This window comes from Centruroides sculpturatus, unplaced genomic scaffold (assembly GCF_000671375.1).
Source record: "Centruroides sculpturatus isolate CEXI.00-Female unplaced genomic scaffold, Cexi_2.0 scaffold60, whole genome shotgun sequence".
Classification (NCBI taxonomy): domain Eukaryota; kingdom Metazoa; phylum Arthropoda; class Arachnida; order Scorpiones; family Buthidae; genus Centruroides; species Centruroides sculpturatus.
The window spans coordinates 838478-862166 of NW_019384349.1; the positions used below are offsets into that span (position 1 = coordinate 838478).

General features: G+C 30.4%; 2 protein-coding genes across 2 annotated transcripts in view; both read left to right on the plus strand.

The window, feature by feature from the left end:
- LOC111636999 (remodeling and spacing factor 1-like) overlaps nt 1–23689 on the plus strand; it is a 112500-nt gene that overhangs the window by 17789 nt on the left and 71022 nt on the right. The window contains exons 2-3 of the mRNA XM_023382406.1: nt 4849–4940; nt 19620–19712. Of these exons, the coding sequence (XP_023238174.1) occupies nt 4849–4940; nt 19620–19712 (185 nt within the window). The remainder of the gene's footprint in view (nt 1–4848; nt 4941–19619; nt 19713–23689) is intronic.
- Nucleotides 1683–3063, plus strand: LOC111637206. Its single transcript, XM_023382647.1, has one exon. It carries the CDS (start codon nt 1847–1849, stop codon nt 2462–2464), a length of 618 nt encoding a protein of 205 aa, XP_023238415.1. The 5' UTR covers nt 1683–1846; the 3' UTR covers nt 2465–3063.

The window sequence follows — 23689 nt, forward strand, 5'->3', positions numbered from 1 at the left end:
GCCAGTTTTCATTAATTTTAATACTTAGATTTTTATTTATGCATTTTTTGCTTTTGAGAATTTCTACACTTTCTTTAAACTTTCTACTATATGTTTCTTTTTCTTTGTGGAGTATTTGTATATTATCTTTATCTATTGTACAATCATTCATGGTGCAATGATCATGGAAGGCGGAATTTAGTCTATTGTATTTCAGATCCGCTATATGTTCTTTTAATCTAGTTTTTAGCTTCCTTTTTGTTTCTCCTATGTAATATTTATTATTGCTACAAGTACAATGAATTTTATACACAACGTTCTTAGTTTCTGTTGGTGGTTGTTGTTTTTTCTCATTTTCGAATTGTTTTAATTTTGTATACATTTTTTGGTATGACGGTGCTAACTTAAAGTGCATATTGCTTATTTCATTATCAATTTGTTCGTGTAATCCTTTAATATATGGAAATCCAATATANACTTTAAGTTAGCACCGTCATACCAAAAAATGTATACAAAATTAAAACAATTCGAAAATGAGAAAAAACAACAACCACCAACAGAAACTAAGAACGTTGTGTATAAAATTCATTGTACTTGTAGCAATAATAAATATTACATAGGAGAAACAAAAAGGAAGCTAAAAACTAGATTAAAAGAACATATAGCGGATCTGAAATACAATAGACTAAATTCCGCCTTCCATGATCATTGCACCATGAATGATTGTACAATAGATAAAGATAATATACAAATACTCCACAAAGAAAAAGAAACATATAGTAGAAAGTTTAAAGAAAGTGTAGAAATTCTCAAAAGCAAAAAATGCATAAATAAAAATCTAAGTATTAAAATTAATGAAAACTGGCTAAATATCTTATAATCTGCAGAAACGATAATTTATGTAAAAGGTAATTTTTTGAAATATTTATGTAAACAGGATTTTTAGAATGAGGTATTTTCTTGAAAAGAAATAATTTGTATAAAAAAGACATTTTAGGATAAAAAATATTTCATGTAAAAAGTAATACTGCCACAAGGTGGCCTGCTAGTCATATGACCATAGTAACCAGTGGTAAGCTTAACTGGGGGAAACAAGAGGGGGAGGAAAGGTCATCCCAATCGTTTGCAAAAAGAGAAAATTGCATGATTTTGAAAGACAAATATGTCAACTTTGTTGTAATATATTGTTGTAAATGTATAAAAAAAAAAAATTTTTAAAGTGTTTAGATTTTATAACAGCGAAAAACAAATAATTAGGTACGTACTTCATTGTAAATTTGTCATGTAAAATCCACATAAAAAATAAGGTTTTAAAATATTTTAGATAACATAAACCGTATGTTTTCTTAGATTAAAGTGTGTTAAGCGCCAAGAAATTTTTGTAACAACCAGTAAACATAAGCGATGAAACCTGTGGTTTTTAATATCTTGATAACCTGTAATTAAAAAGGTATGCTTTTAGAAAAACAATACCTAATATGTTTGTTGTAATTTTATAGTGTTGAACTTTTGTTTTTAGTTGGCTGAAGAGGGGCAATAAATGCCCGAAACGTGTGTAATAACAACACGTATCAACTGAATAAAACTTGATGATGAGTATTGCCAAGTGCCTGAAGATAAATACGATAATTATTTGTGTTTGAATTTGACTGAATAAAACTTGATGATGAGTATTGCCAAGTGCCTGAAGATAAATACGATAATTATTTGTGTTTGAATTACTACTAATAACTACAAGCACAGTTTCAAAAAGTACCAGAATAAGAAATCTCAGATTAAATCTTCAGTTGATTATACAGTATCGGATACTCAGCTGATAAGATTATTTGCAGCTCGCCCAAGTTGTGTCCCTACATTCGACATTAGAATGGATAATGTAAGCAGCACGATTGACCTGGACACAAGCAACATTTCAAAGGCCATTGTTGATAGTATATCACCTTGGTCAACTCCTGTGATAAATGTTGACCTTAGCTTAAAGCAATTTCCTAAGGAATCCACCCCAGACTACATGTATAGACAGCACTTTGCAGAAATTCAACATTGTAACAGGAATTTAATTCCTATATACACTGATGGATCTAAATCAGATGATTACGTTGGCTCAGCCTTTGTCTGCCAGGATGAAATCGTGGCAGAAGAAATTGCACCGAATTCTTTCATCTTTACTGCAGAGCTGCAGGCTATTTATTTAGTCTTAAAGTATGTAATTAGAAACAGTCATTGTTGCTGCGTGATTTACACTGACTCAGTTAGTGCACTTCAGGCTTTGATCTCATCTGAACCTAGTTCTCACTCTGTAGTGATTAAAATCCATAAACTGCTGTGCCATCTTTGTGTGAGTAATTTCTCTGTAAAATTTTGTTGGGTCCCAGGCCATGTTGGTATAAGAGGGAATGAACAAGCTGACACAGCTGCAAAGGCAGCTAATCTTTCACAGCATACAATGTGTATTGAAGGAGGTGATTTGAAGCTAGTTGTTTAACCCTTCGGGGAACGCGCCTTTCAAGAGCTTACGAGAGGGCGCCTCGCGGCAATTACACCGCGTATGTAATATTACTTGATTTAAGTCAATAATTAATTATCGTTTTGAAAATATGATTCAGATATACCAGAAAACTATTTTTACGGCATTTTAATAAACAAATTGGTTATAAAATATTTAGATAATAAAAAGAAGTCACTCTACTTTCATGTGATGTTCACCTTCACACATGGCACATATAATAACTATATTACTATGCTTTTTGCAAACATGTTTTCTGCATTCCTGACAAATCGATTTTGTCCTATTGTTTTTGTGTTTGTCACAAATAAAACAAATTCTTGGTTTCGCTACTTCTTTAGGCTGCTTTTCGTTTTCTCTATATTTTTCTAAAAATGCGCGAATGTCTTTAGGAAGTCTCAGCATCATCGATCTTTCTTTCAAATGTTCTTCCATTAGACTTAGGGTAAGTTTTTTTCTAAAATATTGTCTTCTCTTTTTGTTATCGGGATTATTAAATTTAGATATAATATTAGAATTTATTTCAGCAATGTCGAGATGACGATAAAAGAGAGCTAGTGGCCATCTCCTTGTAATTCGGGATGTGGTGTAAAATGAACACATCTGACCTACAGTGTCTACACCATTTTTAGTTGCATTGTAGTCCAAAGTTATCATAGCTTTGTTAGTTTCCTGATCAACTTCAGGAGTGTCATGCATAGTCGAAAGAAAGATTACAGCTTTATTTTTCTTCGGAACTATTGAAGCAATACAATATTCATACGGAAAACCAAATAGACATGAATTTATTTGTCAGGTTTTGTATATTTATTCAATAAACTAGCAAATATCGACCTACTTTATTAAAAACATTGAAAAAATAAATATAAAAGTAAACTCATATTTTACTTACATAACAGGGCGCGTAGCGGCAGTTACGATGCAAATTAGGTACGACTTGATTCAAGGTCCAGTAACAGCTAAACTGACTTGATTTCACAGACAAGTTGTAACTTGTAATATGAAGGGAGAATACTATGACGTATTTCCACAATAATTAAGTACAACGTCAAACAAAAGACTTTATTATTATTTTGCGGCAATTTGCCGCGGGCGCGCCCACCAAAGGGTTAAAAAATGACTAGCAGAGAGATGGCAAAACATATGGAATGCACAAATCCACAATAAACTACACAAGATCAAACCTATGATAGAAAATTGGACACATAATAAACAGTATGATAGGAGATCTGATGTTATCCTTACTCGTTTGAGAATTGGACATACTCAACTGACTCATCAATACTTTCTGAAGGGTGATGACCAGCCAGTATGTAAGTATTGCAACTGCTTTCTAAGTGTAAAGCACATACTCTGCGATTGCTCTACCTTTGAGATGAGGCGTAGACAGTATTTTGGAAATTCAAGTCTGACAGTGTTGTTGGGCCAAAGGCCAAATCTTGAAAACTTACTGGACTTTCTAAGTCATTAATATGTACAAAGAGATTTAACTATACAATCTCTCTACACACCAGTAAATATAAATAAAATACTCCTCAAACCTTTTAACCAGAGTGCTTCTATTTTTAGAATTGCAAATGTTTTCGTCGCCCCTCCTGGGCTCTTCTTCAGGCTTTAACGAATAGGTCGTTACTGTTCAAATAAACATTCGATATGAATTTCTTCCGAGCACTATCATGTGAAATCGTTCCATAGTTGTATTGTGCATGCTCCATAATCATCTCTGTAAACACTGTTAACCAGCAAAATCAGCCATGCTACAGATAGTCATTTCCTCCTTATAATTTATACACGTATCATTTCTTTCCGCCTTAAATATCTCCATGGCTTCTAGCCATTTTAGTTGTTGCGGGTTGAAGTTGGTTATAATGATTTTTGCCGTGCAGGTCTGCCGTTATTTCCTGTTCTGAAGCATATGTTGCTAGGGCTGTTGTGTTTCTACCATGCTGTATGTCTGACTCGTGTTCTTTTAATCTCACTTTTAACGAACATTTCGTGGAACCAATGTATGTCAGTTGTCTATTGCACCTGTTGTCTTCTAGTGGTACTGCGTATACTCCTGGAAGCCTTTCAGGGTTTGGTAGGTCTTTGCCATTAGTTAGTATCCTGAAGACAGTTTGACATCTTCTGTTTGCAATATTTATGCCTCTTCGTTTGGCTATCATGTTGTAGATAATAGTGATTACTTTGTAATGTTGACTTGAAAAATTATTAGTCTATAGCCTACTATAATTTTTATAATTTCAAATTTTAAATCAAATTTTTAAATAAATTATGTTAAATTAAAAAATCTTTATTATATCAAATTAAATATTTATTGTATTAAATAAACATGTTTAATTAATATATATTTTAAATTTTAGTTCATGAAGATCTCAAAGAATTACATGTCAAATTACTCAGGAAGGCAAGAAAATGGTTCAGTAAAGATAAATGGGAAAAAGCACTTATTAAAGTAAGATTAATTTAAATATTCTTTATTTAAATAAACTCAAATTTATTAAGCCATATCATTTTATTTAAATTTTATGTTTGATAAATTCATCAGTTTTCTTGTTTAATTTCATAAACATTGTATTTTATAGTCTGAAACTTTCAAATAGTCAAATATCTTTATAAATTATTAAATATAATAAAATATTATAACATGAAATAAATACATAATTAAACAAAAATTCTAGAACTTGTGCTTTGTTTTAATTGTAGAATTGATGTAGATCCAGATAAATTGTTAGTTTTCAAATATTTTTAAACCAAAATACAGTGTTTCAAAATATTAGGCCTGATTATATTCAGGTCATAATTGAGCTCAATTACAGCCTGAATATAATCCAGCTTATAGATGTTGGTAAAATTTATTATAGCCAAACTCAGAACTTAAATGAAGGTAGTAATCAGGCTAGTACAGGCATGGACAACATACAGCCTGTCTAATGAATTTATGTGGCCCACGATTAATCTTTCAATATTAGCTCAAGTCCGAATATCTCAACGAAAAATTCTGACGGCTAAAAAAAAAAAAGGTCAACAAGTAACTGTGCGATTAGAGTTAACGCTCCATTAGAAATGTCTTCAGCACAGCATAGAATGTTGATAATGTGAAAAACGTATCTGTAATTTTTATGTACAATTTGTTTTTTGACAATTTGTACAATTACCCTGTGATTTGTTGAGCTTCATGTCATGAACTTTCACAGCAGAGCAGCCACCCATAAATCTTTTATTATAATGGCATTGAGACCATCATTTGTAGACTTTGAAACAATGGAAATCAGTTTGATGGTATGATAAGTTGTCCTATGTACTGTTTTAGTCTAATTGACTTGTTTGGTTCAGGAGGATGCCTGAGAAATGCTTCCTAGAAGACTGTTGTTCCAGTGGTGAAGTTTTGAACTAGCAATGTCATGATGGGACTGGTTTTCTTGGCATGATCTAGATTAGTGATGGCAAACCCGGTTTCATGGTACCTACATTGAATGTTTAGAAAGTATTAGTTTTTATAAATTGCAAAAAATATTTGGTAGATTTCAAAACTTTGCATATATAATATGAAAGCAAGATCCTGAAGCTGTTGTGAAAAGTCTTTAAGCATGGGTTTTTAACTTTCCTTTCATCCCCATATAGAAAGTATTCATATTCATTTCAATTGACCCCTTCACAATTTTTATATTATTTCTAAAGATTTTGCATAATACATCAAGTAAATTATTAGACCAGTTAATGAATTTCCCACATGATTGCTATAATTATTTGAAAATTATCTGAAATTCTCAAAAAACAAAACACAATAAATATCTGATTTTTCCATTGATCTTCAATTGATCCATTGAGTTCTATCACATTCTTTCAAAATTCTATTGACCCGTGGGGTTTATATCAAGCCTATTGGGAATTCCTGTCTTAAAAGCCACTAATTGTGAACATTAGATAGAAAAGTTATCATTGAATAATAAACAGCAGCAGATTTCCCATTAAATGAAATATTTGTATGTTGTAGTCATATTATTATTATTTTTTTACCACATGGAGTTTATTGTTATTTTACTGATATAGATTAGAAAGTTTAAATAAAATTTGTAAGCATTTACAAACATCTCCAAACCCAATATATTAGTAATATGCCAAGTGACTACAGGATTAAATTGGGCTATTTCACATTTATTTTTAATTAATTTCTAAATAATTAANTGCATCCGCATAGTAAATGAGAGTTGCAGGTTTGTACCCTGTTTCAGGCCAATTCTTTTCATCCAGAAACTTCTAAATTAATTTAATCATAGTTATTAAATTTAGCAAAGGATGGTGCCTAATGTCTGCCTCTAGTGCCAAATTATTCAGCATTTAATTAATAATAATAATAGTATAGCCTGACTATTTAGGCAATCGTTTAGACCCTGTTTCAGGCCAATTCTTTTCATCCAGAAACTTCTAAATTAATTTAATCATAGTTATTAAATTTAGCAAGAGATGGTGCCTAATGTCTGCCTCTAGTGACAAATTATTTAAAAATTAATTAAAAATAAATGCAGAGGAGTAGCCTGATTTAATCCTGTAGTTGTTTGGAATATGTAGGCATTATTTTTTGTTTTGTTATTTTATAATAGGTCAAATTAAATATTTGACCTGCAATTTGGAGTTAATAAATTTTGAATTCAGTTTTGGCCTAGCTTTGAAAAAAAACGTTTGCTAGTACTGATCTAGATTCTTGGCTGTCATCTGTGGAACTATAAATGCAAAGTTCTAAATTGATATCCTGGATAGCTGCATAACTCTTACATTGTGACAGTTTTACTGATACATTCTTCTAGTACAATAATGCACTAAAAATGTCAAAAATTAGTGATTGTAAAATTCATGATTTAACTCTTTAAACACAAAGTTGGCCTTTTCTGTTCAAAATGAAATTGACCAATGGAAAAGTTATTTGACTGATTCCGCTATACAAGTTCTCTTTGTAGCCTGAACGGTAAAAATAATTTAGTCTTCAGGTACATAGAAAGAAGAAAATTTTTCACAGCTTAGAATTAAGAATGATGATGTAGATGTTGCAGAGACCAGTATAGCCTGAACCTAAATTTCGTTGAGAACATGTGATGAGTCATAGAGTGTCCATTAGGGTCATAGTCATGATAAGAACTAACTACTGCTATGAAAGAGAAATAGAATAATATACTGTCAGCTATTTATGAAATTAGTTTAATCCATAATGCATCTCTATAGTTAAGATCAGAAGTGGCTACCCCAATGTTAATTTTATCTGTATAATCTGATGTCTGAATGTCATGTTTACATGTTAAGATTTTTTAATATGGTTTTATAATCAAATTTTTCTAATACAGTTTCATTATATAGTAATTTTCCATTTATAAAATTATAAATTAAATTCTTGATTATAACAGTTTTATAAAATAATTAATTTTCTTTAAAAAACAATCTTGGCTGGTAGATCCAGGAGTCAACCAGCCAACATAGCATGTCTCAAATTGTTTTTTGAAGTAGAGAGAGACAGATCTGCTTGACTCCTTTGGTAAACAAATGTTCCCATTCAACTTATTTTTTAGAAAAGGCTTTTACTAAGAAAATTACTGTGCTAGTTCCTAGCTCCCATCTTCTTGTTTCTTTAAAAATATATTACATTTTATGAACACCAGTCAAAGAACAGTTACTTAATTATCCCTCTCCTGATTTTGATGGTTTTTGTATACAGGGTGATTCACTGGTAGCATTTAGTAATTTTTTCTCAGAAATAGATATAGGAAGAGGGGACTAATAACCAAGTTTGTAGAGCAGACAGGTGAAAACTTTTGGTGACTTTGGATAACCTTAACAAATAAACAGTTTTTTGAGATTTTTAACAAAATAAAGATTTTTAAAATTATACAGGGTGCTTTTGAGCCATTAAATGGATAGTATGTGACAAAATAAATACCTTTTATAATAGGTCATATTTTCTTAAATCTAAGTTTTCAAGATATCAACCAGTTTCAGGATAAACAGAAATCAGATTTTTAGAAGAAAGTTTCTATACTGGGAACTAAGTTTATCAGTTTTTGTTCTTTATCTTATCATATCTGATGGTTGAGCAAGCAGGCTTTGAATAAATTGAATTGTTAGTGTTTCAAAGGCACGAAGAAGTCTTTTTATTTTGGAATGACCTTTTCATTTTTATGTATTTACTTGTTTCCTCTGATTTCATGAAAATGAGTTATTCAAATGAAGAAGCATTTGATATGCTGATAACTTTAGGCATGTCATGAAAATTATTCACAGGCTGCAAATCTTTATGCCAGTCTACATGGAGATGAATTAAGGAAATAGTTTACTTTTAGTGTCTTTCTACAAAAAACATTAAAATCAGAATTTGGAAAAGTTTTGTAAGATTAATAGATGTAAATTATGAAATGTATTAAATGCCTTTTCTAGAAGAATAAATGCCTGTATGGGCCAAGAATGCAGAGATATTCAGCATCTAATTTAAATAAATTTTGAAATGCATTTCATTACTATCATGTTGTTTCTGTCGTGTAAAGCTTTAAACTGATAAACTTAGTTTATCAGTTTATTTATGGAAACCAGCATGGAAACTTTTGGGATAAAAAGAAATCAGATTTTTAGAAGAAACTGGCCAAAAACTGTCTTGAAAATCATTGTTTAAGAAAATGTGACCTATTATAAAAGTGTTTATTTTGTCAAGTACTATTCATATAATGGCTCAAAAAGGCCCCTTATCATTTAAAAAATCTATATTTTATTCTGTATCTCAAAAAATTGTCGGGTTTTTAGTCATTCAAGGCAACCAAAAATTTTCTTCCAGTCTGCTCTATAAACTTGGTTATCTGTCCCATCTTCCTATCTGTAATGGTTTCTGGAGGAAAAAAAATTACTGCATGCCCCCAATGAATCACTATATGTATTATAGAGATTCAAAAACTAAGTCATGTAAGTTTTCATATTAGCAGGAAAAAACATCTTTAGGAATATAATTAACCCTTAGCATTACCCATGCCAAGCAATAATTGTACAGTTTTACATATATAACAAAAAGTCCAAATTAAACTACAAGTAAGATTATATTGGTTTCTTCAAGTAAATATAGAGAGAAATTTGATCTGAAGGTAACCAGTTAGTTCAAAAGGCCTTATTAATATTGCCATATATACTCCAGGAAAGCAATATATGTAATTTTACAGTTTCGTTTAAAAAACATAGGGTTTTAACCTATCCCATGTTAAAATTTTTCTCTGTTGTGTGTCATGCCATGTTGAATTTTTGTCAATGTTAAGCTTAATGAAAATTACACATTTTTTAAAAAAATAATTGTAGCTATTGTATCATCTGAAATTATTTTTATTTTGCACAAACAAAATAGATATATTAATAAATGTAAAAACAAAAAAATTATATTTCAGAAGTTACTTTTAATATAAAAATTATAATGACTAGTGACATGTAGTTTCAGTGCTGAAATGAGATATCTCGGGTCCACTAGTCAAGGTCATTAAGTCAAAAACTTAGATGTTGGGAATATCAGGATATAGGTTAAGGAAACCAATGTATGTTGTGTTTAAAGTAAGATTTGTTTTCTTTGTATTTTAAAACAAACCTTGCTTTAAAAATGCACCTCATAAGAACTGACAATGAATATTCAAAAATACGTTTTTACTGAAATATAACTTCTTAGGTTAGTAAATTTTTTTTGTTCATAGTATCTTTTTAAAAACAAAAGTACAAGAAGTCCTCACTTAATGGTGTTCTGTCATAACATTGGTGAGGAAAGATACAAGTACATTTGCAATCATTTACAATTATTATTGTTGAATTTTCTTTACAAATAGTAAAATTGATTCTATGAGGTGAAAATTAAATGCTAGAATTATTCCTATTGGAACATGTTTGCACACATGTTCCAATAGGAATAATAATTGAGGCAGAGCATTAGCAAAGCAAAGAATTGGGTTTGTTCTCAAAATAAACTCTGTCATTTTACAAAATAGGAGACAAGGAAATTAAAAATGTAATAAAAATTGAGAGTCCATGTTTTCTTTTTCAAAATACAATGGGGTCAAAGTCACAATGTCCAAGCTAACTAGCACAAGTGCATGTGATTTTGTTTTTGTTCCTTTTTATGCCAGTGGTGACATCACTGCTACAGTAGCAGCAATGATACTGTAATTGTATCATTGCCGCTACTGTAAATAATTGTAAATAGCCTCAAAAGATTCACTTGCTAGTGCTTCAACTCAGTTCTTACTTTGTGTTTGGATAAAAAAACAAACTATGCCTAGTAATTGAATTTTTTTTTTTTTTTAATTTTGAAATCTGATTAATATAATTTGCATTCATTATGCTTTCATCTTTTTCAAATACAGTGGAACCTCACTTAACAAGCATAATTCATTCCAGAATCTTACTCGTAATGCAAAATACTCGTTAAGTGAAACAACTTTTTTCATATAAATTAATGTAAAATACAATAATGTGTTCCATGCCAAAAAAATACTCAAGTATTTATGGTCATTAAATTTAATACAAGATGGCAGCATAACTGCCTATCTCTAGTCAAATTAGTTAATTTCTAATATTTATTTATAGCCTTTACATAGCCTAATAATTTCGTTTGGCATGTTTATTATATAACAGACTATGGTTGTTGATGTTTATACATAATATGTATGAACACAAGTTTGGAAAAATGTGTGATTATGAGCGACACTAAGATGCTAGTGGAATGAGTGCTAAACACAGACTGATGGAGCATGTGCACAATCTGAGACTTCCCTTCTCCTTGTCACTTGTTATGAGAAGTGCATGTTAAGCGAGGTTCCACTGTACTGCTAACTTACATTAATCTACATTAGCAATATGTAAGACATCATGTAATGTCATAGTAAATATAATTTTGGAGATGTTTGGTTAGTGAAAGAATGTGCTTGTCTATCTTGCCTCTTTTAAGGCCATGTTCACCACCTTGAGTTAAATCTGGAGTAAATAAATAAAACTTAAGAACCGTATTGTGCTTTGCACATGGTTTGAGGTTTGTAAGTTTTATTTATAATTAACACTTTATTGTTAGATTACTTTATTAATCTGGAGTAAGATTTAAATTGTGAGTTTAGTTAAAGTCAGTATTCACCATCCATTAATTCTAGATTTACATCTGAATTGCAATTTAACTTGGGACTATCTGCAAATTAATTCTCAAATTACAGGTTAAGACATTTACTATTTGATTTCTTTATAAAACAGCATAAACCTATTCAAATTTTATGATAATTTTAAACTCCCACAAGTTGAAAATAAGAGAATGTAATTGTTTACAATGAACATAAATGATTTCATCACAGGATTTCCACTTGAAAAAATTATTTCCTTTTTTCTGCTTAATTTTGATTTGCTTTAGTTTTTAAGTTTTTCTAACTAAACAGTTGCTTACTATTTCATGCTGTTATAAATTATGATAACTGTTATATTCTGTATTTATATTCATTTTTTATATTCTTCTCTGTATTCATTACTGTATTTGTTTTTTACTTTCTAATACATTTTTACATTTGCAACTAAATCTGATATTTATTTAGTGTTAGTCCAGTGTTAAAAATAAAGTAACTTTTAATCTAGAGCAGTGTTTCTCAACCTCTAACGAATCGTCGCCCCCTTCAATAAAACCGTTACGAAGTATCGCCCCCTTCACTTCAAAATTCTGATGCCGAGGGCCAAGGCTAACGCCAAATTCGTACTGCATTGAGTAGACTAGTGACTAGTATAATGTTATTTGTTTAATTATTGTACGATATAACGAATAAAATATCTAATTATTCTTAATATAATGTTTTACTCTATCACCCAAAAAATTGTTTTTCGCCCCCCCAAAATATAAATTGTTACTAATCGCCCCCTCAGCATGGAAAAACGCCCACATGGGGGCGATATTGCCCCCGTTGAGAAACACTGATCCAGAGTTACCAGCTCAAAATCTTTGATTATGAAACTCTATTTAAAATATTGTTGGTGAATACAACTGTTAAAGCTATAATTTTTGCTTTATCCTTCAAGGATTGATTCACTACCTTTTCCTTTATTTAAAATAATGATTTACAAAACAAGAGCATATACACTTCCTGTTTTAATATCATACTTTCACTTACATATTTAAATATTTTATTCATATGCTTCCAAACTTTTTCAATACATACCAGTATTTGTATATTCTTGAAACATGAACCTTGTCCAGATCATACCAATGGCACTAAATTAAATTACACTGATTCAATGGAAACACTGATGACAGATTTTAATGAAGCATGCATATAATTTCAATAACACTTTAATGCTTCCACAAAAATTTGTATTCTTATAAAGTTTTTGTTTTGGTCTGGGATAATAATCTTTATTTAACCCAAAATTGTCTAATTTAACAGAATATCATATTTATTTTTTTTATTTTTTGAAATTTTAAGCCCTTTTCCACTCTGAGAGTACTAAAGGGTAATTGAAAAAAGGGAATCCGGGACCAGGTAGAAAAGTATGGGTTTTATTGATGTAGGAAATGCATATTGGACACATGGTCTCTAATTAGTCCAATTATCAAGTGAAGATCAAATTACTAGCAATATCCATAAAATTATCTTTTGGTTACAATAGTATTTTAAAAAATTAAGTAATTATTATTAAACATTCAAATAGTACCTACAAGGATTTTCAATGATATGTTCATAACTTCTTTATCATGATCACTGTGGAATCTTTTGCCTGAGAACCATAATCTATTATTTAATTTTAAAGACCTCATTTACATAGATATTATACAATTACTTGGCAGCACAAGAACCTTATCTTAGAAATATGACATAAAACTTTGATGCAGACTAGATCATAAAACTACTAAATATATGAGACCTTTCTTGCAAAAGCAGCATATATCAAAATGTTGAGAAAATTGAAAAAACCATTTCTATTAAATTGCACTGTACATGAACATCTTTTGCTCCCATTTGCCAAAACAGTGAGCTATTCTGAAGGTTTTGGTGTATTGTCAGAATCAGAGCTGTAACTAGCCATTCCTGTGCCCTGTGTAAGAATTTGCATTTAGGCCCCTTAATTTATTTGGTTTTGGGAAAATAATAAAACAAATACATTACAATAGATTTTTAATAAGATTTATTTTAATTGAATTTTTCTGGCTTTCATTTCAGCAAATTCATTAATTACACCATCATAATTAATATTTTTAACGATATTGTATTCTATTGAAATAATAGAAATATTGGATAATCGTTCTTGTCCGATAGTTGATCTTAAATAATTTTTTATTAAGTTTAACTTGCTAAAACTTCTCTCGCACGAAGCAATAGAAACGGGAAGAGTTAGAAATATTCGAAGAGCGACATTGATATTTGGGTAAGACTCAATTAAACCAAAATCATGAAGAGCCTGTAGAATATTAAGCGGAGATGCAGTTTCTATATTTTGTATAAGAGTCGTTACTTCAAAATTAAAACTTTCAATTTCACTTGTGAATTCGTACTTTTTTAAATCTTTGCTATATTTAATAGCGAGATCTGCAGCCGATTTTTTTAAATCAGCAACACTCATGTATTGTAAAGACGAGCCACAGAGAAAGCAAAAATCGTCACAGATAGTTTTCATTTTTTCATAACGCCAATCTATTTGACACAATAGAGTGTCAAGAACACTGTAAATTTGTATTTTAAATAATTTTTCGGGTGTCAAGTTACTTCCTTCATCTGGTGTTTTATCTATTTCCATTATCTTAACTTTTTTTTTTCGTTTATTAAGAAATCCCTTTTCTATACTTTTTGGTTTGTTTTAAGAATATGATCAATAATAGCATCTGTTAATATTGTTGGCCATAAAGCTATATCATTTATTACTTCCATGTATCTATATATATCGAAGCGTTTTTCTGGACTATTTCTATCTTCTGCGTTTTCGCAATCCCTTTTTTCAGTAGCATTTTAAAGACTGCGGGAGCCCCTTCGGGGCCCTACGCGCCCGCATAGTTCGCTTACCGCTTAATCCGCCGTTCAGGTATACACCACATATGCGTACCACTATAAAGCAAAAAATGATGTCAGAATTTCTGCACGCCTTTTACAACCTCGAGACTAAGATTTTATTCGGGAGTTACCGTTTTCAATTTAGTAATTTTAAAAAAATCCTCGGGCAGATTTATTTTTGTTACAAAATGTTACCTTTACAGATTTCTAGCTCTGCACACTGTAGAAAAATCTAGAAATACAGTTTTGTATATCGTAATAATATTAGTCGTCGCCAGAGAGCTCTATAAAGTAGAGAAAAATCTGTAAATTTGAAAACTATAAACATAAATTTAAATTTCTTAAAAAATAAATTAAAAAATCTCAAAAGTCGCTACTTTTGGCTGATTTGTCTGCGGTTTCCGCTATCTCACTACGTCCCTCTAAAAGTCGCCACGGTTGGGAACACTGGTGAGCAGACATCTAGATCTAAGTAAGGCGAAATGTAATCACCAAACCGCGCTGTAGAAAGGCGGAAAAATTTAAAATTTGAAAATATAATTTTTTGTGAACAGCAGTTTGGGCCCCCTTTTCAAGAGGGCCCTGTGCGGGTGCACCTGTTGCACCTGCCTAGTTACGGCTCTGGTCAGAATATTGCCTTTGACAGGACTAAGAAAACTTAAACTTTTGGTAACTGACATAATCTGTTTTCCCAGAAACTTTATTCCCACAGTTCTTTTTGCAGGAAAAGTTTGTACATGTTATTTCTGAGTCCTCACAGTCACTGCTGTTGTCTTCCTTTTCAATGTCTACCTATTGTTTATCACCTGCAACACTTGACAGACTTTTGTAGAATTTTTTATTCTCCACCTTTTGTAGGACAGTTGACAACTTCAAGCAGTTTACAAGTTTCTTATCTGATATATGTATTGGATCTTTATAGGCTTGCAACTGTCAACTCATTGATCCACTACCTGCTGCTTCTAATCAGAATATTTTTGTATGGCTTAGAATATGTGTCACAAATTTGAACAGCTTCTTCATCTTAAGTGCTATTATAATCGTTACTGATTTGAGATTCAACTTTTACTCAGTAAATGTGTGATGCTTGCGTACCTGCTATCAGGAGCCAAAATTCACTTTCTTATTCTCTTCCTTTTGTGATTTGTGTGGCTAATTCCATAAACTTTGGATTGTCAAATAATGTTTTCTTTCTTCTTCTTTCTTGGCCACATATGCCTACCAATATTAGACATCTTCAAATGACGTTGAGGCTACTGCGATCCAGAATACAGTGGAACTTGCTTAATGAGCACCTCGCATAACGAGTGTTATGCATAATGAGCAAAACAAATTGTAAAAAATTGCCTCTCTTAATGAGTGATGGGGAGAGGGAAAGTTCCAAATTGTGCGCATGCTCCATCAGTCTGTATTTAGCACTTGTTTCGCTATCATCTTAATGTTGCTCGTGATCACATATTTTTCCAAACTTGTGTTCACACATATTACGTATAAACATCAACAACCATAACCCATTATATAATAAACACGCCAAATGATATGCCAAATTATTAGGCTATGTAAAGGCTATAAATAAATATTAAAAATTAATTAATTTGACTAGAGGTAGGCAGTCATGCTGCCATTTCGTATTAAATTTAATGATCAATTCCAAATTAAATTTTAGAAATGTCTAAATGAAAAATTAATTATTTTTTTTAACATGAANGACTTCTGATCTATTGATACATAGCCGTGATTTAATTTTCTGGAGTAAGTAAAAATGTATTAATTGCTTCTCTAGGGCCCACTCAGTCTTCATTGTGACGAGTACAGTACCAGTCTTCCCCCCCTATAAGATTGTTGATTTTTCCGTTTTATATGAATTCCATGTTGTACGAGTCACTTAGATTTTACAAATATGTGAGCCGTTCACAGCCCGGCACACGTATTTGTAAAATCTAAGTGACTCGTATAACATGGAATTCATATAAAACGGAAAAATCAACAATCTTATAGGGGGTCGACTGTATTTAATTATAGCCTTTACATAGTCCAAGAATTTGGCATATTATTTGGAGTGTTTATCAAACATATTATCTGTGATTTTTTTTTGTACTGTAAATTGAATTCTTATTTCAGGTTTGTTCATTCTGTGCTAGAAGAAAAGATGATGATGATTCATGCTCCTTAACAATGCACATTGAACAATTTTCTTTGAATAAATGTTATACATAAAACATTTGAGTATTTTTTTTTTTTTGGTGTGGAACACATTATCGTATTTTACATTAATTTCTATGGGAAAAATTGTTTCATTTAATGAGTGTTTCTCATTACGAGTACAATTCTGGAAGAAATTCTGGAATGCTCGTTAAGTGTGGTTCCACTGTACTTTTAATGTAGTTGGCCATCTTGTAAGTCAGCCTTTATCACAAAAACAGCATATGTTGTAGACAATTACTATTCTTGTAATAAATTTTGACATTATCTGCTGACATGTGATTTTTTTGTAAAACCTGAAAATTTTTTATGTAGAATATCTCCATTGGTATTTGATGTTGTTGCATAATACGAGGGCAAGGTGGAAGGTTCTCAGCCTAGTAGTGAAAAAATGAGTTTTTTATTTTAAAAATGCATTCATTTCTCAATGTAGTCTCTCTTTAGTTCAATACACTTTGTCCAACATTTCTCCAGTAACAGTATTCCATCCCTGAAGTGCGATTCTGGAAGGTCTTCAAAATATCCATTTACCGCTGCTATCACCTCTTCACTTGACCCAAAATGTTTTCCTGCCAAAAATTTTTTAAGATTTGGGAATAAATGAAAGTCAGAGGGAGCCAAATCTGGCAAATAGGGAGGATGTTTCAATAATTCATACTTCAAATCCCTCAATTTTCCCATTGACAAAGCACCTTTGTGAGCGGGTGCATTGTCCTGGTGAAAGAGGATTTTTTTCTTTTGCAAACCAGGCCTTTTCTCTCTAATTTTTTCATCTATCTGGTCAAGAAGATGTGTGTAGTATTCTCCATTAATCGTTTGACTCTTTGACAGGTAGTCAATTAAAAGAATTCCTTTGGGATCCCAAAAAACACTAGCCATAACCTTTCCAGCCAATGCAATTGTCTTTGCTTTCTTCGGTGCAGAGCCATCAGCTTCTACCCACTGTTTGGACTGTTGTTTTGACTCGGGTAAAGTGGTGAATCCATGTTTCATCCATCATAACAAATCTGCACAGAAAATCAGTTGGATCCTTCTTAAAATGGCGCAAACATTGCTGAGAAAGTCAATTCCTCATTTGTTTATGATCAGCATTTAATAAATGCTGCACCCATCTTGCGCAAAGCTTTCTCATACTGAGTTCTTCATGTAAAATGTCCTTACCCTTTCTTCTGAGATGCCTGCATCCTTAGCTATCTTGTACACCATTAATCATTGATCATTTAGAACCATATTGTGTATCTTCTCGATATTTTCTTCGGTAGTTGCAGTTTTTGGCTGTCCTTCACGTGGATCATCTTCAATCGACATACGACCACCTTTAAATTCCGCTGTCCATTTTTTTACTGTTGATAACGAAGGTGCAGACTCCTTATAGACCTTTATCAACTTTGGATAAATTTCTGTTGGTGATAAGTCATCCAAAACAAAGAATTTTATGACGGAACGATATTCAAGTTTATTCATTTTGTCAAAAACACACACAATGCTTACTTTAAACAGCCGTATAAAACTATTTGTCTGATCAAATTCACACTTGGTATTTACTTTTGTAACAAGTTTGGAAACATAACCAGATGATACTTTCATTTGTAGTAGTGCCATCTATGGGTTAGGCCGAGAACTTTTCACCTTGCCCTCGTATTTCATAGGCAAGTCACTATTCATTAGAGTTGCCAGATGCAATGAAAAACCCATTTTTGCTCAATTTTGACATGTGTGTTTTGCAAAAAAGGCCTCATATACAATGACAGCAAAAAGAACACAAATATATAAGTAGACTTACTTGTACTAGTTAAGTCCTCAGCCAGAGATAAGGGCTAACAGTAATCAAAAATATTTAGTTGTTATCTTCTAACAATTTACATAATGTTCTAAATTAAAGATGATAGTGCTCCCTGGGATCTATGTAGTGTATCATGATTCTGGAAGTTGATAATCAAGGTTATCATTTATTTTTGTATTTTGATATAATTTAATACTTTCTATATGCTTTCTTCAAAGTGTCAATTATTACATAAATTAAGACTTCATTTATGTATCTTACAATATCTGACTATATTTTTATTAATTAAAATTATACACAATATTTAATAGGACACATATGACACATTTTCTTGACCATTTAAACAAATTCAATAATTTATATATTTCATTTAGACATCTGATTTTTTTACAATATTTATCTGTAATTCATTAAATCATATTAGGCATAGTAAGAAGGAATCAAATAACAAAAAGTAACACTTATGTGCATTTTCAGTCAATTTAATCATGACTCAAATTTTAAATAATTTAGTATGATATGCTTTTCAAAGATATTCTGCTATCTTAAAATTAGACATTCAAAATACATTTATTAAATTGATAAACTGGCCTATGATGATATATTTATGACTATGCCTAAAATTCATAAATTATTTAAAATGACTATCAAAAAATAATGATTAATAAAAGCAAAAGTTTTAAAATATTTTTTAATGTGTATTTCCTATCTTCTTGTTATTTAAATTAATAAAACTTAACAAATTTGATTTCAAACTTGTAGTGAATCTTCAAATTGAAGAAATATGATACTTTGATGATTCACAGGTATAATTACTATTAATTAAAATTAAATAAATTAAATAAAATTGAAGACAAAGTCCATGGAAACAATAACCTCTTTATTTATTTTCATGTTCTAGAATACATCTATATTTTAGAACATGAAAGTGAATAAAAAAATGTGACAGCTTCCATAGACTTTATCTTCAAAAACCATCTAGTGAATTTTATGATTTGAGGTTTAATTATAGTGCATGCTAATCTATAATTATTTAAGTAGAAATTTCTGTGTGTGTGTGTTTGTAAGTAGATATATACAGTAATTTTAATAGTTTAAAACATTGTTCACCATAATCTATTTTATATTATAGTTTTGTCATGAATATTCAAGTGTCGATGCTTGGGAATTAGAACGATTTGGTTATAAAAAAGCAAAGCTTGGTGTCAAATTAGAAATCTTAAAGGTAAGTTAATGTAAAAATTATTGTAAAAGTTTTTAATCTATTAGAAAGGGTATAATAGATTAAAAGTTTTTAATCTATTATTCGGGGCTGATGCCCGAAACGTTGATGTATGGAAAAAACGTTCTAACTAAATAAAAGATTCAACTAGCCCAGTGTTGAGAAAAACGTCACTTCATTGTGCCTGTACACAATTAGCANTCTATTAGAAAGGGTATAATAGATTAAAAGTTTTTAATCTATTATTCGGGGCTGATGCCCGAAACGTTGATGTATGGAAAAAACGTTCTAACTAAATAAAAGATTCAACTAGCCCAGTGTTGAGAAAAACGTCACTTCATTGTGCCTGTACACAATTTATAAATTATGTAGAAATTGTTTCTTCTTGATATCAGATTGTTAATTTGAATATCCATATTTAAACTTATGTTATTCTGCATGTTATATTTTTATAAAATGTACAGTACCTTTTATTTTTAAAGTATATTAGTCAACAAATAAATAAATTCAATATATTATGAAAGAATTTCCAGATTTACTTTAGAATTATTAATTATAATACCTTTAACTTTTTTAAAGCATATTGATTACATATCTTAACAAATTTTTTAGTCTTGACCACTGTAAATCACTGTTTCAGATTTTTAATATGATAGTGTTTAAATGTAACTGAAACTTTAATGAATATTAAATACTCTATGCAGATGCTATAAAACAAATAAGTTTAGACAAAATACAAATAAAAAGTTTATGCTTTGTTCATAATCTGTCCTGTTTGTTTTAAATTACATTAATTCAAATGCATTAAAGATAATGTTTGGAAACTTTAATCTCACTATTTATCATCGACAGTTGGAGTTCTTTTTTATTATTTTATGATAATCTTTATGCTGCTGAACTTTTCTTTTTAAATACTATTTATTATCCGTTGGTAATGTCTCCAAACGTAATTTTTCCACAAGAAATACTCTGTTTAGTTTTTGCACTTGATATAACTCTCTTAGCCTTTTTTGTTCCAGATTTTACTTTCAATCTTTGGCTATTCTTTCAAAATTTAGTTATCTTAATTGGAATGTCACTTTTAATGAATTTATGTTCTATCAATTGAACTTCATTAATAGACAATAGATTTTCTGTCTCTGCCAAAGCCCACCATGATCAAGTAGATAAAACTACTGAATGTTGGAAATTGATTCTAGGTTCATACTTGACTAAAGGGATGACTATGTGCAGTTTTCTAAAGATAAGTTTGGTTCTTTTAGTACACAGGAAGTAATGTAATATATCAAAGAATTAATGAATGATTAGTACCTGCTTTCAAAATGTTGGAAAAGCAACTCTTAGAGGTCTTGTTACTATTATAAAAATTAATATTATACAACATTATTTGTATTACATTTTCACTATTTTAATTTTCTGAAATAANATATTATAACAAACCGAATGTATATAAAAGAATATACGTAAATATAGAAACGTACGTAAAATGGCAGCATTGTCGATTCGATAGTTCGATAACATACAACCGTTATAAAAACTAAAATTAACAAAATTTACGATAAATGTAATAAACTAATATATCAAAGAATTAATAGTATATTAGTACCTGCTTTCAAAATGTTGGAAAAGCAACTCTTAGAGGTCTTGTTACTATTATAAAAATTAATATTATACAACATTATTTGTATTACATTTTCACTATTTTAATTTTCTGAAATAATTCTTTATCCGAACATAAAGAAAATTCCTTCTTTTCATAACAAAACAAGTATCATGTGGGAGTAGTTATATTATTACATCGGTTGAAACACAGAGTTTAAACACAGTGTGCATAGTGCTGTTACTGGAAGCAACTGGTTTTACTTCTGAACACTGCACAAAAATAGTTCTTTTAAGCAGTCTGTAAGTCGGGTGGCCCTAGCAAGGTTTTCAGGTGGTGCGAGATCTCATTGTGACACCTCCCCTGTAGAGACTAAAATGTACATAGAGACTAAAGATAACATACATTTTTTACATTATTAATAACTCAGACCTCCAAAAGATTAGCATAGTAGTAGTATGGATGAGAAACAATAACAGTAAAAAGAAACAATATTTGTTTGAAAAGTTTTATTTAATGACACAGACAATGCTCACATCATGCAAAAGTCAAATTTACATCATAAATTAATTTAAAATTGAAACAAATTAAGAAATGAAAAATGAACTAAAAAGCCTAGATTGCCACTTTCCTTGCTTTTGTGCTTGCAAATTTTTTTTTATTAATTCAGAATAATTCAAGTCCTGGGCAATACTATTTTCTGTAGATAAAATTGCTAGATCTGACAGTCTATCCTAACACATGGTTGAATGTAAATAAGTTTTAATGAATTTTAATTTATTGAAACTTCGTTCTCATTTAGCGACAGTTACTGGTATGGTCAGCAAAATTTGAAGTACTGTCCATACATTCAGAAATATATCCTGCCAACCATTTTGTTTAATAAGTTGAAGAACTTTTATTGGTTCTGCTGATTCAAGCTCTTTAAACAATGGATTCAGGTGTAAAAAGTTCCTCAACCAATTCACAACCTGATATGTCGCATTTTTCTCCATCGGTTAAATGTATTTCTAAATCTGCACAGGCTTTTTCCAATTTGGACTTTTCAGGAATTATTTTGATATTGTATAAAAAGGACCATGTATCATTAAATTTGGATAATTGTGTAAATTGAGTGACAAATGCATTCTCAATTGTATCAGTCATAGGGTAAAAGATATTTATTTTAACAATTATTTAGTATCTGTTGGTGTCTCGTCTACGGCCTCATATTCAAATGATCTCTTCTTTCTTCAGGATCGGACTGGCTTAAAAATAGGATCTATCCCAGTCTGAGAAGCAATTTCCATAGCTGTTATCAGAGCAGATGACTAACCCTGGTATCCTTTTACAAATTCCAAGCAGTTCTTCAGCAATTGTGAAGCGTTTGGTAAATCCATTTTGGCAGGTAGGGTTAAGTAGTAATAAAGTGATTGGGTTTTATTTTTTGTGCAGACAATTTATCATTGCATTTTCTGCACCCCCATGATGGCGCCTGGTGCGGTTGTACTGTTTGTACTGTCCTAGGGCCACCCCTGCCATAAGTGCACTGATGCAATTAGTTCATTTACTGAACTTGTCCCAAATTTTCTCCATATATTTTTAACACTTAAGTAGGAACCAGTTTTCCATAGAAATACCTCCTGGGAAGCACTTTTTCTTGACAGATCACTCTTGTGTTGTATCTCGTTAACTCATCAATCAAACCTGTCTCTGCTAAAATTACATTCTTAACTCTGTAAAATTTTTATTAAGCATAAAATTATAAATATTGATTCAAAGTCACAATTTAATAAAATACTCTGAACCTGTAATTAAATTTTGAAAATTTGAATATCCATATTTAAACTTATGTTATTCTGCATGTTATATTTTTATAAAATGTACAGTACCTTTTATTTTTAAAGTATATTAGTCAACAAATAAATAAATTCAATATATTATGAAAGAATTTCCAGATTTACTTTAGAATTATTAATTATAATACCTTTAACTTTTTTAAAGCATATTGATTACATATCTTAACAAATTTTTTAGTCTTGACCACTGTAAATCACTGTTTCAGATTTTTAATATGATAGNCATCAATATAATTTAGATATTTAAGAACTTTCACATAATCTGAATTTTTTTTTGAAATTTTATATTTAAGTTTATCCAATCAAAAATAAAGAAAGATCTTTTTTTGTTTGATAATTGATTGTTTAATATCTACTACTTACAATTAAAATTCATTTTACTCATATTTTGCAATGCAGATTTAATGCCCTTAAACTGGATAAGCACAAATTTGAATTTTTTTATCTTTTTAATCATGATATATTATTTTCATATTCAGAAGGTATTTAATGCAATCAACAAACTTACTGTTTGTTATCATAGCGCAGATTGCATTCTTTCT